At 64.9% G+C, this 15,288-nt stretch overlaps 1 protein-coding gene across 1 annotated transcript; it reads left to right on the top strand.

Annotated features, from left to right (window-relative positions):
* Window positions 1–319: 319 nt before the first annotated feature.
* Window positions 320–15,269, top strand: NXPH4 (neurexophilin 4). Its single transcript, XM_040618851.1, has 2 exons — window positions 320–485; window positions 13,684–15,269. The coding sequence occupies exons 1-2, from the start codon at window positions 438–440 to the stop codon at window positions 14,449–14,451; spliced, it is 816 nt and encodes a 271-aa protein (XP_040474785.1). The 5' UTR covers window positions 320–437; the 3' UTR covers window positions 14,452–15,269.
* Window positions 15,270–15,288: the final 19 nt, after the last annotated feature.

Genomic DNA, 15,288 nt, shown 5'->3' with positions numbered 1-15,288 from the left:
CCGGGGTGCTGGGGTCTCCTGGGGTGGGGGGGGGGGGGGCAGGACTGGGGGCACCCCGGGGTGCTGGGGTTTCCCAGGAGAGGGGGGGCAGGACCAGGAGCATCCCGGGGTGCTGGGGTCTCCAGGGAGAGGGGGGGCAGCCCCAGCTCTGGCCCCTCCCCGGGCACAGGGCTGGCCCGGAGCCGCCCCGGTGCGGCCAGGGGCTGGACGCAGGCTCGCCGGGACGCCCCCCGGAGCCGCCCCCGCCCGCTGCCCGGTGCCCGCCGCCCGCCGCCCGGTGCCCCCCCCCGCGGGGGCGGCGGGCCGGGATTGGCGGGGCGCCGCGGAGGCGCCGCCCGGCCCCAGCAAGTCTCCAACTTTCTTCCTGCCTCCCCTCGCCGCCGCCCGCCGCCCGCCGCCGTGCTCCCTCCATCCCGGGAGCCCCGCGGAGCCCCGCGATGCTCCGCCGCCGCCTGCCCCTGCTCGGGCCCTGGCTGCTGCTGCAGGTACGGGGGCACCGGGCGCGCCCCGCCCGCGGGCAGCAAAGTTGCCGCTGCCGCCGGGGGGTGCGCGGCTCGAGGAGGTTGGGGGGGGGGGCTGCAGTTCCCGGAGGGGGGGTTGCAGTTCCAGGGGCGGGGGGGGGTGGTCGAGCAATTATTGGGAGGGTGCTACAATTCCGGGGGGATCCGTGCCGTTCCGCAGGGGGGGGGGGTGTGCAGTCCTGGCAGGGGGTCTTGCGGCGGGGGGAAGGGGGGCGTGCGGCTAACGGGGAAATATGCAGTTCGGTGGCCGAGGGGGGGATCGTGCAGTCGCGCGGGGGCTCAGGCAGACACGGAGATAGCGGACAACTGGGGGGGGGGGGGTTGTGCAGTCGCGAGGAGGGGGTCGTGCCGTCATGGGGGGGACGCGTTTGCAGGGGGGTGAATGGGAGAGTTGTATGGCGCGGGGGTGGGGGGCGCAGCGGGCAGGGATCGCACAGCGGGGGGGTCCCGCTCGCCCCAAGTTGGAGAGGGCTCGGGGGCTGTTCCGGACCCTGCGCGGGGGGTGCGGGGCACCGCGCTCCGGCGCCGGGCGGAGTTGGGGACCCGTGGGGCTGGGGCGGGGGGGGGGGGGGGGGGGGGGGCAGCGTGGTGTCCCGCCGCCGGTGCAGCCCCCGGTTCCAACCAGCGTCCCCCCGGAGCAGAGCGCGGAAGGCGCCGTCTGGCAAGTGCCCGGGGGGGTGGGGGGGGGGGGGGGGTGGGGGGAGGGCAGCGAGACGCGCGAGACTGAGCCGCGCGTGAGCGTGGGGGCGGCCGCGCGGGGGCGGGGGCGGGGGGGGCGCTTGTCCCGCACCTGCATCGCACCTGCGGAGGGGGAGCAGCGGGACGGGCCTGCGGTGGGGCGAGCGAGGGTAGGCAGGAGGGTGCCCCGGCGGGGGGGGCTGCCGCACCCCGAGCAGGGCCGGGGGGGGCAGCCAAGGTTCCCCCGGCTCCGAGCAGGGTGTGAGCGCCGAAACCACCTGCAGAGGTGATGCCTCATCCCTGTCCTGACTTGGTGTGGGCTCAGCTCCAGCGCCGGCGTGGCCTTTGCCTCTGCTGGGGGGCAGCTCCCCTCCAGCTCCGTCCCCCCACCTCGCTGGGGTGCCCCCTCAGCCGGGGGGGGCGGCACACTGGGCATTTGCCCCAGGGACAGGCTTGGCCTTGCTGAGCTTGGGGGGGGGGGGCTTTGCCTGTTCTTGCCCCTTCGCCTGTCAGTGGAGGTCGAGGAGAGGCTGTAGATGCGGAGACACCCTCCCCACCCGCAGAGCCCCCCCCCCCGCCCCGATGGCCCCTGATGCTTCCCAAGGCCACTTGCCTCTCTGGGTCCCCCACCTCTGCCACCTTCCCCCCGGAGCCCAGCAAGGCTTTCCCCACCCAGCAGGAGCTGCCCTATTTGGGGGCTACAGCTGCATCTGGCGTCAGCATCTGTGGTGGTCATGAATGGGGGGATTTGTGCCACCCCACCCCCCTGCCATACAGTTCTGCTGGGGGGGGGCAGGCTCATCACCCAGCAGATCTGATTTCCTGACACTCCATTTTTACTTTCTGTTTCATGAATAAAATCAAACGAGTCAATTCCCTCTCGGGAATTGGATGCACATCAGGGACACCCCCCCACCCCCCCCACCCCCCGCACAACCCTACCCCCCAGGCAAAGGCTCCTGCAACTTGTCTCTCTCTGGCACGCTCCTCTCTGTATGTATATAGATGGCTAGATGTGTGTGCGAGCGTGTGTCTGTGTGTGGGGGTGGCTCTGCGTGACCCCCCCCCTCCCCGTGTCCATCTAACGCAGAGCATCTGTCGGTGCTGGAGCTGCTTCAAGACAAATGGTTTTGTTTTGATGAAATCAGGAGCAGGGCGCTGCCCCTGTCCCCCTCCCTGACTGCACAGGCAGCCACGCTGGGCGGTGAGGAGGGGGCTCACAGCTGGGGGGAGTGGGCCCATCCCGGGGCGCAGGGTGGGTACTTGGGTGCGGGAGCCTCCTGCCATGTGCGTGGGCAATAACCCCGGGAGATGCTGGCGGGGACAGTGAGCCCCAACCCCTCTGCGATGCGGGCCCGGCACTGGCCGGTGGTCCGTGGGCACTGGCCGGTGGTCCGTGGGCTTCCTGGCGTGGGGACGGGGTTGCAGGGGGGGCCAGGGTCTGCACAGCCATGTGCCCAGCTGGGTCTCAGGGGGAGGGAGATGGAGCTGCACCCTAGTCCTCCGGGCCCGTTGGGGAGAAACTTTCCCGGCCTCTCTGGGAGGGCAGGAGGCAGCCTGAGGGGTGGGGGGGGCCCTGCCAGCTCCCCCCCAGCCCCAGTTGCTGCACGGGACCTGAGCTCCCCACTGCCGGTCCCACTGGGGTTGTGGTGGGAACGGTGGGTGAAGAGGCAGACGTGGCTACCTCCCGCGGGCAGGCGAGCATTCGCTCCTGGGGGGGGATGTTTGGGAGAGCATCACTGCTGCAGGAAGGACAGACCCCCGGGGTGTCTCCCCACCGCTGTGTGTGCTGATTGTCCCCGCTGGGGGTGTGTGCCAGTGTGCATCTCCCTGCTGGGGTGGACAAGCTCTCCCAGCCCAGTGGGTGCCCATCTCCACAGTGTGTGTGCAAATCACCTCCCCCACCCCGACCCCCTACCCTTCATGGCTGCTGCTGCCTGGGATTTGTCTTCTCCTCCCCATGCACCTGGGCTCGGGATGGCAGCGCCTGGGCGGGCGGGAGAGATGCTGCCCAGTGCTCCCTGCAGGTGATCTCCCTGCCCCTGCCTTCCTCAGGCTGCTGGTTTATATTTATGAATTATATTTTTTTTTTTCTGTGCACTGAGCATTAAATCTTAGGGGTCCCTCAGAGTAGGGTCTAGCCTGGCTTCCTGCTGGTTTGGGTCCCATCCAGCCCCCCAGGTGCAGCCGGGAGCAATAGGACAGGCCCCTGGCTGGCTGTAGCTCTGCGGCACATCCAACTGCCATCCTTGGGCTCGGAGGGGCAGCTGGAATTTTGCAGAGGAAGGGCAATTCCTAGCCAGCAACCTGCTGGCCTTCCTGGGAGAGAGATGTCACCTCAGCCTTGTGGTCCCCGATGCCCAGGTGATGGCCTGATCCACCCCAGGTGCTGAACAAGAGCCAGTGGTGGAAGGGGCAGTGTGCCACTGTCCCCAGCGCAGGCAGGAGCGACCCGGGTGCCCGGGAGGAGAGCGGGGTGCTGTGGCTTGGCGCTGGAGCCAGGACACCACGTGTCTTCCCTCATCCCTGCTCCAGCCCCGCTGCCTGCCTGTGCCTTCGCAGGGATGTGCCTCCCCAGCACCTTGCCTCGGTTTCCCTCCTTCCTAGCAGGTGGGGAGGTGAGATAGCGGGTGTCTGCAAAGCACCTGGAGTGTTGCTGGCAGGTTTTCCTTCCTGGATTAACCCTTCCCAGGAAAATCCTGCCTGGCAGCGCCGGTGGCCATGCCAGCAGGAGGCTGGTGGCGTGGGATGCCAGCCTCCGGGAAACTCGCCCTGCTTCATTCCCTTTCCCTTGCTGTCACCCAAGAGCTGTCACACGTCTGCCAGGTTGTTGGCTGACAGATGGCTTTGCTCTTAAGCAGATGCTGCCCTTTTGGTGCGAGGACACCCCTATTCACCCCACCCCCTAGCTCCCATTAATGGGGAGAATTTAACTGTTTCATGGCTTGGAGACGTATACCCCATTTGGGACCAGGGCGGGGGGTAAATGGGGTTTGGGTGCCGGTGCAGCCCTGCAAGCCCCCGTCTGGCCGGGGGTCCCTCCGGGTACAGAGCAGGACGCTGCCCAGCCAGCGGCTGCTGGGGCCAGGGGAGCAGCTCCATGCGTCCCCCCTCCCCCGGTTCCTGCTGGTCTCCCGAGCTGACCGTTGTTGCAGCGGGTGCTGTGTGCTCAGCATGGCTGAGCTAATCTATCGCCAAACAAACACACACAGTTATTCCGAAAGAAGGTTTCCAAGCGACTCATTTCCCTTTTTTTAATAACTCTTCCCTGTGGTGCCCTTTGCACCCTGAGCTGAGAGATTCAATAAGGCTGGAGCCTGGAGCATGGCGCGGCTCAGCTTCCCACCGAGGGGGGAGGAGCAGTGGCTGGGGAGGGGGGGGGGGCACCAAAGGGTGCCCCCCGGCCAGACCCACTCCTGCTCTTCCACTGTGGTGTTCTGGCTGAGATCTGGGGCCTGCCTCATTGCTTCCCCTTGCTCCCCTCCCTTGTTTTTAATTGCCAGTTTTCTGCAGGGGGGCTGGCAGGGGGTGGCACGAGCTGGGACGGTGAGGCAGCCGCCGAAGCGGGCGCTTCCATCTGTGACAGCAGCCCTGAGCTGAGCGCCCGTCAGCCCCACTGCTAATCACACCCATGCCAATTAACGCTCCCAGATTAATGACTTTTGCCCCCCCCACCCCGCATCCACAGCTCTTCCTCCCGGGGAGCCAAAGTCCCAGCAGCCGGTAAGCCCAGCAGTGGGGCAATGCCGAGCTGAGACCCCGGCAGCTGGAGCCTCCCACCCCCCTGCCTGCCCTGGCCAAGCTCCAGCATCTCTGAAGAGCTGCCTGGCTCAGCCTTCGCGCTCGGGCGCTGAAGGTAAATGGCCCAGGAAAGATGAAGCTTCCTCTCCAGCCGCTTGGATTGCTACTAAAGAAATAATCACGTCCCTGTGCCCGTGTTCTCCACCCCCCACCCCCCACCCCCCCCGCCGCCTTTTTTCCTGATCGCTGTTGCAAAAGGAAAGTCATTGTGGAAATGAGTGCCCAGCCTGCAGAAATGATCAGCTGCAAAGAGCCTGCAGGGCCCTGTGCTCGCAGTGGGATTAATTTTCCCCTCCCCAAATAAATCCCCATCAGACCCTGTTGCTCGGACAGGGGCTGACTGCTGCACGCCCAGCGCGTGGCATGTTGCTCAGCCCGGTGCCACCGGCGGTGCAGACCCCGTCCAGGTCCAGCCCCTGTGGCTCACCCAGCAGCTGGGCTGGGCTCGGTGGGTGTCACAGTGGGAAAGACCCTCTTAATTCCTTCTCCTGTCCCCCCAGCACTGAGCAGCGGAGCCTCTGCCCTCGGTTCCTCAGCAGAGTGATGCTTTGCACCACTTTGCCTGGTGCCTGCTGGGGACCCAGAGCCCGGGAAGGGTGGTGCATGCAACCTGGGGCCAAATCCTGCCCCCAGAGATTGTGAGGGGCTTCCAGAGGGCGATTGGCTGCAGGGACCCGTCATCCCCTGCTCCTGGCAGTAGCCAGTGCCCGGCTGCAGCGGGGCACAGTCCTTGTGACCCCAGGACAGCACAGCCCAAGAGGAGCTGCGGCCTCAGTGATGCCCTTGAGGGTCCCCTGCACCCCTGGGTCTCTTGGAGGGTTTTAATCAGCCTCTGCTGCCCGGGGGGGGGGGGGGGATGCAGGGGACAGCCACGTCCATGCCGCTGCTCCTCCCTTCCTTCTCCTGCTGGGTAGAATAAATCCTGGCTGGCCCTGGGAATGTGCTGGGGGGAGATGGGGGTAGCACAGTGGGTGCAGTGCTGAGGGGGGCACAGGGACGGGGTCTCCACTGAGGGGACAGCCCCGCATTTGCTCCTCTCTGTGGTGACCTTCGCACCAGCCCTGTGTCATGGGGGGTGGGGTGGGGGTGGTGGTGCAGGGGGGAGGGGGGGCTGGAAATGCAATTTATGATCCCGCCTGATACGATCTTATAAAATTTCCCGGGCACACTCGAAATTACATTTCCATAGCTCAGGAGAAGCGATCTCCTCACACGCCGATACCTGCCACTTTTATGGCTACATTTATTGCAATAATAAAGTGAAATGGTGAGGCAAGGGGGTGGGGGTGGGCCAGGGGGGAGGAGAGGCAGCTGGGCAGAAGGTAGGGGCTGCATCCCTGAGGGCCCGGGGTCCCTCTGGTTTGGGGGGGGCTCAGGGGAAGCTCTGCACCCCCCAGGAAGACCTCGCTCACCAAAGAACCAGGACAGCTCTGGAGGGGTGGAGAGAGCCCTGCAGCCTGCTCCACCGTGGGGAAACTGAGGCAGAGCCGCAAGGGCTGAGAAGGGGGGACGTGGGCACCCTGGCTGGGCACCCCTGGGTGCCTGGGACTAGTCCCTGCCGGCTCTGCCTCCATTCCCCCACACGCTACCCATGTAACTGCGTGCCCGTGTCTCCCAAGCGCGAGGGGCTCAGCCGAGGGAGCCACAGCCCTGGCACCGCACGGGAGCATGCAGCACTGCGCTGGCCGGGAGCAGCCCCTCTCCTCACTGACCCCCAGCCCCTTCCGCCCCCCACCCCCCCCATGTGGTGCCAGGTCCGGCTGGCCAAGCCGAGCTGGGCGTCTCAGGCAGGCTGGGCTGCGGCTGGCTCCAGGGGATGCTGGCAATGCGCTGCCTGGGTGAGCAGGATTCAATTTCCTCCGAGCCCATCAGCTCACGCGTCCCTGTCCCTCCCGCCACCCCCGTGCCCCCTCGCCGCTGGCTTGTACACACCCGCCTGCACACCCCTCACCCCCTTCCCGCTCCATTTATCTCCTCATTTTCTCATTCATTCTCTTTTCTTCCTTGAGTCCAATGAGTCACACAAGCCCTGAATCCTTTGCCTGGTGCTGTCTCCTCCCTTCTATTATATTTTTTCCTTTGCTCTTAACAGCACTTTTCTTTTTCACCCGTGGGGGGAGAGACTGGGGATGTACATTTTTCCCTGCTTCCCCCCCCAGCCACCTACCAGCTCCTGTCTCACCATGAAGCCCTTAAAAGTAATAAATAAATAAAACAACGGCTGAGAAAAGAAAAGGCAGGAAACGAGTGACAGGGAAAAGGAACCAAAACGAAAGAAAGAAGGAGGAAAAAAAAAGTCCTACTCGGGCTATGAAATATTTATTAGCCAGCGCGTGCCGAGCGCGTTAATAAAGCCGCAGCATTTGCATATTTTTTCCATCTGCAAGGAGTGAGGTGTCTGTTTAGGGGGTGAAGGCAAGTGTGCCTGGGGGAAGCTGATTTCTCCTGGCCCCGCAGAGGTCATGCTCCCACATGAGGCGACACCGGCCGTCACCTGAGCATCACTTCAGGCATGGGTGTCACCGGGAGCAGGACCACAGCGTGGCTCCCGTGGGTCCTGCCGCCACCATGGGCTGCGTGTGCAGGGTGGGCACCAGCAGCTTCAGCAGGCCCACGGTGCTGTAATCACCCAGTGGTGGGTCTGGCTTTGGCAAGCTTGTCTGGGCTCCGCTCCTGCCAAGGAGGTGCTGGTGCTGGGTTTGCCTGGTGCTGCATTTGCCCACCCTGGTGCTGAGGGTTCTGCAGCCGCCTGCCTGCTGTGCTGGGTTTGGGTGCATGTAAACTGCTGGCAGCTGTGGCAGTGACAGCATGGAAGAGGCAGAGGAAAGACTGAGGAGGCCTTCAGGTGGTCATGCTGAGCTCACCTTCAGGGCAGGATTTGTCTGGCCATCACTGTGACTCTGTGTGTGTGTGTGTGGCAGGGTGGCTGTGCATGAGTGCATCCTGACTTGTCCCTGTCTGTCACCTGCTCGACCCCTTGGTGCCTGGAACTGGGGCAGGTTCAGCATCCCTTGGAGCATAATGCCCTTTCGCCCTGCCATGTCCATCCTGTCCCTTTGTGCTGGGACAGCGGCTGCATGTGAAGTCTGGGGGGGAGGGGGAGCAGGAGGAGGGGGCTGAGTGACACTGAGGGGTTGCAAGGTGAGGAGAGGATGGCCCATGTGTCAGCAGGGAGGGGTCTGGCTGTGGGACACCCTGTGCCTGCCCAGGACCTGCAGCCCTAACCCTGTAACCCCTGCTGGGCTGCGCACTGCTGCTCTCCCCAGGCCCCCTTTACCTGCCCTCTCCCCGTCCTGCAGCCCCGTCCTTTTGCCCTTGAGTCCTCTCCACTGCAGGAGCAGCATCCTCGGTTGCAGCCTCCCCAGGCAGGGATGGGCAGCCAGACTGGGTCTCACCTTGCGCTTCTGGTCCGTGGCCCCTGGGCTCCTCCCAGCTCCACCAGCACCCCAGACCCACCCCAGGTGTGCCCAACAGCAGGTTAAATCGTTACCCTGGCACCAAGGAATCATCACCACAGATTTGCCTCGTGGGGACTTCCATTAGCAGCCTGCCACTCACCAGCCTCATCTACACTTGCCAATGCTTCTGCCCCCCCGACGTGCACTGGGGCACGTGCACGGGAGGCACAGGACAGCATTCGTCCCAGGGTGCACACTCACTGTGTGCTCTCACCCATCCACAGGTGTTCAGAGTGTGTTGCACGCCTCAGGCGTGGGCTTGGGTCCCTCCTCACAGCCCAGCAGAGCCCACCGCTGCACCGCGTCACCCTGCCACCGCATTAGCACCCGCGCAGCGCCAGCGAGATAAATGGGAGCTGTCAGAGGCACCTTGTTTGCTGCTAACCTTTGGAAATGCCACACCGCCCCGGGCTGCACTGCGCCGGGGGGAGCGGGCCTGTGGGGATTGTCGCTCACCACCTCCAATTAATCTCCTTGCACTAACGAAGGCAGCGGGGTGACAGGGGAGAGACCGGCTTGACCCTGTGCCCATGGGAAGAGCTGGAGACCCCCATCAGCAGATCAGCACCTGCTTTGCCACTAGCTCCCGAGGTGGGGGGACAGCTTGGAGCTGGGTGCAGGGGACAGTCTGGCTGTAGGGACAGGGCCTTTGGTGAGGCTTGTCATGGGTACTCTGCTCCTGGTGCAGGCAGGGGCTCTTTTGCCTTGAGATGGTACCCCACCCATCAGTCATGGCCTTGTTCTCAGGGTGCTGGCAGCTCATCACAGTCTGCACTGGGGCAGCTGGTCCACCCTGCCCCTCCCCATGCTGATCCACTTCCCTCCGCCAAGGTGACCGTGGGTCTCAGGGGAGCAGCTGACGGCACTTGGCCCCACCAGCAAATGGGATGTGAGTGGCCATCACTGCTGGTCCTGACAAGCCAAATTGATGCCGGCACTGAGAGCCTTCCCAGTCCCTCTGCAGCCGCCCCCAGCCCTTCCTGCATCCTTGCCTGGCTGCTTGTGCACACGTGGAGTGACACACGGGTGCCTGCAGACGCATGGCAGCCCTGCACAGCCACACACACGCACAGAAAAGTGCACAAGGGGCTTGAGAGCGGCAAAAACGTGTATTGTTGTCTTGGGGTAATGTGTGGATGCAGCAGCGCATGCATGTGTAACAATAAAAAACAAGCGTACCAGACAAGCACACATGAATGGTGCATCACAGCCAGAGCCCAGCGCGCAGTGGAGCCAGGCATGGCCCTCCTCTGGCACAGGGGACGGATCCTGGTGCGGCCAGGGAGGGAGGGGGCTCTGCACACACCCTTGCAGGGACAGGAGGCACTGTGACACCCCCGAGTGAAGCAGGTCCAAGAGGCTCACGTGCACGCGTGTGCGTGCTGCACCCCAACCACTCACAAGCAGAAACATTAATATTTAACCCAAGGTGTGAGCAGGACCTGCCCTGAATGCTGACAGTGCTGGCAGGGTGCAGGGGGGGTGACCTTGACTCCCCTCAGCGCTGTTGTGGAAGAGGCTTGCTGTGGCCATGGCTCATGGGCTCCGAGACCCTCGACTGGCCCGGGGAAGCCGTCCTCTGGGGGCTGCACCAGGGGCTGCTGGTAGCAAGGATCTCCCCCATGGCCCCAGCCTGCACTTGTGCTGCAATCAATAGCCCTGGCTGCATCGAGAGTTGCTGCCCTGCTCTGCAATTCCCTTTCATCCCCTGTTCCCCCAGCAGCTCCTGGGGGTGGCTGGGATGCTGCCAGCCTAGTCCCTTACCCTGAGGGGCTGGGGGACACGTTTCTCCTTGCACACCCCCAGGAGTGCCCTGCCTTGCCCTGCCTGTGCCCCACAGCCCCTGGCCCCATCCTGCCCCATCCTCCCACACAAGCCAGGCCTGGGAACCCGCAGTCTCCAGTAATGCAGCGAGCCGTTGTCGATGCCTCCTTCCCCAGTACGTCCTTGTGTTCCCCACTGCATCCCCTCACCACTGCCTGTCTGTCCCTACTGCATCTCTGGTCTCCATCACTTCCCCATCACAGCCTCTTCCCATCGCATCCCCATTCCCTTTGCATCTCCGTCACTGCTAGCAGGGCATCGTGGAAGGAGGGTGAATGGGAAAGGGAAACTGAGGCAGAGGGAGGAGGGCCGCAGTGGCTCACGTAGCACTGCTGGGGGAACCAGCCGTCCTGGCTCTCAGCCCTAGCTGAGATGGAAAGCCAGCGCAGAGCTGAGAAACCTCCAGAAATCTTTCCCGGGCTGGTGGGGGCTTGGGCAGCGTATGCGCACGTTCCGCGCGGGCTGCAGGCGCTGCGCTGCTCCTTGTCCCCCCTCCGAGGGTGCAGGCGGCTCCGGGGGGCTCCCAGCTCCAGCCTTACCGCTGCCCCTCGCCCGCCCGCGCTCCTCGGGAGGGGGGGAGGCCCACAGCCTCCCCACGGCAGGACGCGGGGTCTCCTGGGCTAATGAATATGTACGAGTGGGATTAATGATGGAGCAGAGCTGGGGCAGAGGGGGAACGCCGGGCTCGCCGGGGCCACCGTCCCCCGGCCCGCAAAACACCACTCCCCCCGGCTGGAGCTGGGGGTGCTGGGGGGCTGCCCCTCTCCCCCTCCCCCATTTATCTCTTCATCTCGCGGTCCTGCCGCGCTCGCTCCCTCTCTCGCTGGCTGGTGAAGACACCCGGCTTTGAAGCTGCGTTGAAATATAGATAAGGGCGAAGGCAGCAGCCGCGCTCAAAGAGAGATTGGGGAGGGAGCTGGGGGACGGCCAGACCGGAGCGGGGGGCTGCGGGGATGCTCAGCCGCAGCTCCGCACCGCAGAGCCCCCTGTCCCCACTCCCTGGGCTGGGTTGAGTCTCCACAAATCTTCCTCCCCTGCCCACAGACTCGGGGCCAGGCAGCCCGGACCGGACCGGCCGGTTCCCGAGCAGAGCCCCGGGGCAGAATGGCCAGTGCCGGCAGCAGCTGGGTTGCCTCCCCTGCCCCTGCTGCCTCCCTGCCTTGGCTATCTCCCTGCCCCGGCTGCCTCCCTGCCCCGGCTGCCTCCCTGCCCGGGGCTGCCTACCTGCCCCGGCTGCCTCCCCTGCCCCCGCTGCCTTCTCTGCCCCCGCTGCCCCTGCCCCGGCTGCCTCCCCTGCCGGTGCGGTGCTGGCGAGAGCGAGCACATGCCAGAGCAGATTTACAGGCTGATCCCGGCGCACGCAGCATTAGGGGGATAAGGCAATAGATCCTGCAGACAGCAGCGCGCAGCCTGGCCAGAGACTCCAGCTCAGCAGTGGAGAACGGAACGAGTGTGGGGGTCTGCGGCCGGGGCAGCCCTCCACAGTGCTGCTCCATCCAGCACAGACCAGTCCCCGCACACGGACCTGCCTGGCCACAGGGGAGTGGGCTTGGGGGACTCACCCCTCTCTGATGGGGGTCATGGGATGAGTGCACTGCGCTCTGAGGGGGAAACAGCTTCGAGCCATTCTGACAGTGCTGTAAGGTGGCTGGTGTCAGGATGAGACCCAAGCAGTGGCAAGCAGGAGCCAACCCTTGTGCCTCCTGCCCTGCCTCCAGCCCCACAGGGTCGGATTCAGCGCTGAGGCTTAACTCAGTTTCCTATGGGAGCACCACACCCCCAGGCTCCCCCCAGGCCCTTCCAGCTGGCGCCTCTGCTCTGCTCACCACCCTCCCTCCCCGCTCCCCTCCTCCCGCGTCCCCGTCTGGAAACAGGTCGTCCAGAGCAAAAACTGCCAGAGCAGCCTGAGCACCTGCCAGCTCGCGGGCGACAGTGATTGACGAGGCCGGGGCTGACGGAGCAGCATCCTGCGTGCCGGGAGCAGCTGGCAGGGCAGGCAGGGGCACACCGGGCACCAGGGTGCAGAGCCAGGAGCAAGCCAAGCTGAGAGATGGGGAAGCGGGGGGGCAGGCAGGCTTAGGCAAGGGAGGGACATGGGACACGTCAGACAGGGTCCCAGGGCTGAAGAGGTGCCAGCTGGCTCTGCTCGCCACTGCTGAGCCACGCAATGTTGGTCCCGGCAGCTGGACCGGCAGAGCCATGGCGGTGGGGAACCTCGGGAAGCAGACACTATGGTCCCTTCCCAGCTGGCACCTGGCAGGAGATGGGTCCCGGACTGGGTGCATCTCCAGAGTCCTGGTGTGCCAGTGCCCATCAGTCCTTCCTTAACCGGATTCACAGCTCGCCCAGGTTGGAGAGACAAGGCAGCAAGTCTCCATCACAGCTCCCTGCCTCGATTTACCCCAGCAGGAGAGGAGCTGGCTCTCCCCACCCTGTGAGAGCTGTTGCCGAAGGCTCCTGGCTCTGTGTTGCACAAGGGGGTGTCCCCATGCCGACGCAGGGACCTTGCAGCTGCCTGGCATTTTCCTTCCCTCTGCTTGCCCATTTTTCTGCTTTTGCTGCAAATTCCCTGCCTTGCCAGAACGCAGAAAATTACCCCATCCCCTCCCCCTCCAGCAGAGCAAGGGGTCCCTGCTCATTCCTTGTGTGCCCCTCCTCTGCACACAATGCACCCCACTCTTCAGCTGTGTCCACCCGGTGTAATTATCCTGGAGGGCGGAGCGGCTGCCGTGCAGCCTGGCAGGGGTCTCTGTAATTTCAGCTGCAGATCAGAGGCACTGGGTAATGCAATTAGGCTTCCCTGGCAGGCGGCGCGGGGCTCTGATGCCTCCCCATCTCTGCGCACGCTGCTGCCTGCCACCCCCCTCCATTTTAATAGGTCTCAGCTGTGGTGGGGCAGGCAGTCATGAATTGTCCAGTGTCCTGCTTCTCCTTGTCACGGGGACATGGATGATGCTGGAGAAGCAGCCCTGGCTCCGGGGTGTGTCTGGGACAGGCCTGTGCGAAGCTGAGCAGGGGTTGGGGGCGGCGTGGGCAGGGTGCAGCCATGCTCGGTTCTGGGCATGGCTGGGGGCATAGTGGACGGGGGGAGGCGCGGTACTAAAGGGGCGCATGGGCCCGGAGGGGTGCGTGGCCACGGACGGGATGAAGGGGCGCAGGAGGGGTACATGGACACAGAGCGGGGCATGGGGACAGGCAGGAGGAAGAGCCAGGAGCAGAGGCAGGAGAATGAGCCAGGGCAGCAGGCAGGATGAGCCAGGGGTGGCAGGCAGGAGGATGCACAAGGGCCAGCAGGCAGGAAGATGAGTCAGGAGCCAGGGGCAGCAGAAAGGGCAGCAGACAGGAGGATGAGTGAGGGGTAGCAGACACAGCTCATGCAGTCTCTGCCCTCTTTCCCCCAGATGGTGTGTGCTGGGGGCCACATTGCCAAGACCTTGGGGTACCTGGAGCTGGGCACCTCCGGCCTCCTCAAGGATGTCCCTTATGGCACCCTGAAGCCCCCCATGCTCGACCCCAGGCGGCTGATTCCAGCTGAGCCCCCCCGGGGTGCAGGAACACCCTCGGGTGCTGTGCGGAGCCCCTGGGACTGGCAGAAGAACCAAACAGCTGGGGAGCTGCTGAGCCCCCACGCCCGGCGCAAGCCCTCGCTCAAGTCTGGCCGCACCAAGAAGATCTTTGGCTGGGGTGATTTCTACTTCAACATCAAGACGCTGAAGTTCAGCCTGCTGGTGACGGGAAAGATTGTTGACCACATCAACGGGACCTTCAGCGTCTATTTCCGCCACAACTCCTCCAGCCTGGGCAATGTCTCGGTCAGTATCGTGCCCCCCTCCAAGGCGGTGGGCTTCGAGGTGCTGGTGCCAGCCCCACCGCCACTCCCCCACCCACCACCCCAGCAGAGCACCTTGCCTGAGGGGCGCCCAGCCAAGGCCCTCAACTGCCACGTGGAGTACGAGAAAACCAACCGGGCACGGAAGAACAAGCCCTGCCTGTATGACCCCTCCAAGGTGTGCTTCACCGAGCACACGCAGAGCCACGCCGCCTGGCTCTGCGCCAAGCCCTTCAAGGTCATCTGCATCTTCATCTCCTTCCTCAGCATCGACTACAAGCTGGTCCAGAAGGTCTGCCCTGACTACAACTTCCAGCACGACAACCCCTACTTCGGCTGATGGCCGCAGGAAGGGGCGGCGGGTGCCAGAGCTGGAGGTAGATGGAGGCTGGGGGCTCCTGCACCCCGTCCCAGCTGCATGGTGCAACCCTTCGCCCCCGCACCAGTCCCCCCTTCGTCACTGCAGCACCTCCCCGGGCACAGGAGTGGGGCCAGGGACAGCCCACCTGGGGCACAGCTGGTGCAGGGGGTCTCAGCCCCACCGCGCACCTGCGCTCCCACCCCTGCAGCAGGGTGGGGGGTGCTGGTGCAGAGCCTGCCCCCCCGCTGTAGGCTGGGCTGGGGTCCCTGGGAGCGTGGGGGCAAGCTGGGGGGTACAGCCCCATGCGATGGCACCAGCTAGGCACGCAGCACCTCCGCGGCGGGCGCAGGGGCGGTGGTAGCAGGGGGGGGTTGCCTTGTGCCGGTGCACGGGAGAGCTCAGGCTTCACCCCGCACGCTGGTGGGGGGGCTTTTGTTTTTCTGCAGCCGTCGGGGACGTGCATGCATGTGCGTGTGAACACGTGTGTGCACACCGGTCTGCGCGTGCGCGAGGGCACCCGTCCGGGTACTTTGGAGCCTCCCCCCAGCCCCCCACCCCCCCTCCCAGGCTGCAGCAGCGCTGGGGCACCAAGCCGAGCCCCTGGTGCCCCGGGGACACCCCCCGCCCCGGGGGGCCCTGCCCAGACCCGCCGTGCCCTGAAGAGGTGCCACGCCACGGGCCGGGACCCGGGGGGGCTGTCGCCGAGCCGGCCGGGCCCGTGCGGGGCCGCGCCTCCCCCTGGCTCTGGGCAGGGGCTTCTTCATATTTTTTTAAGAAAACTAAAATGGAAAAAAAGTGGAAAATAAAGAAAAACAT

This window comes from Falco naumanni, chromosome 20, assembly GCF_017639655.2.
Source record: "Falco naumanni isolate bFalNau1 chromosome 20, bFalNau1.pat, whole genome shotgun sequence".
Classification (NCBI taxonomy): domain Eukaryota; kingdom Metazoa; phylum Chordata; class Aves; order Falconiformes; family Falconidae; genus Falco; species Falco naumanni.
The sequence above is the reverse complement of the archived record's forward strand: the minus strand, read 5'-3'. Positions and strand labels throughout refer to the sequence as shown.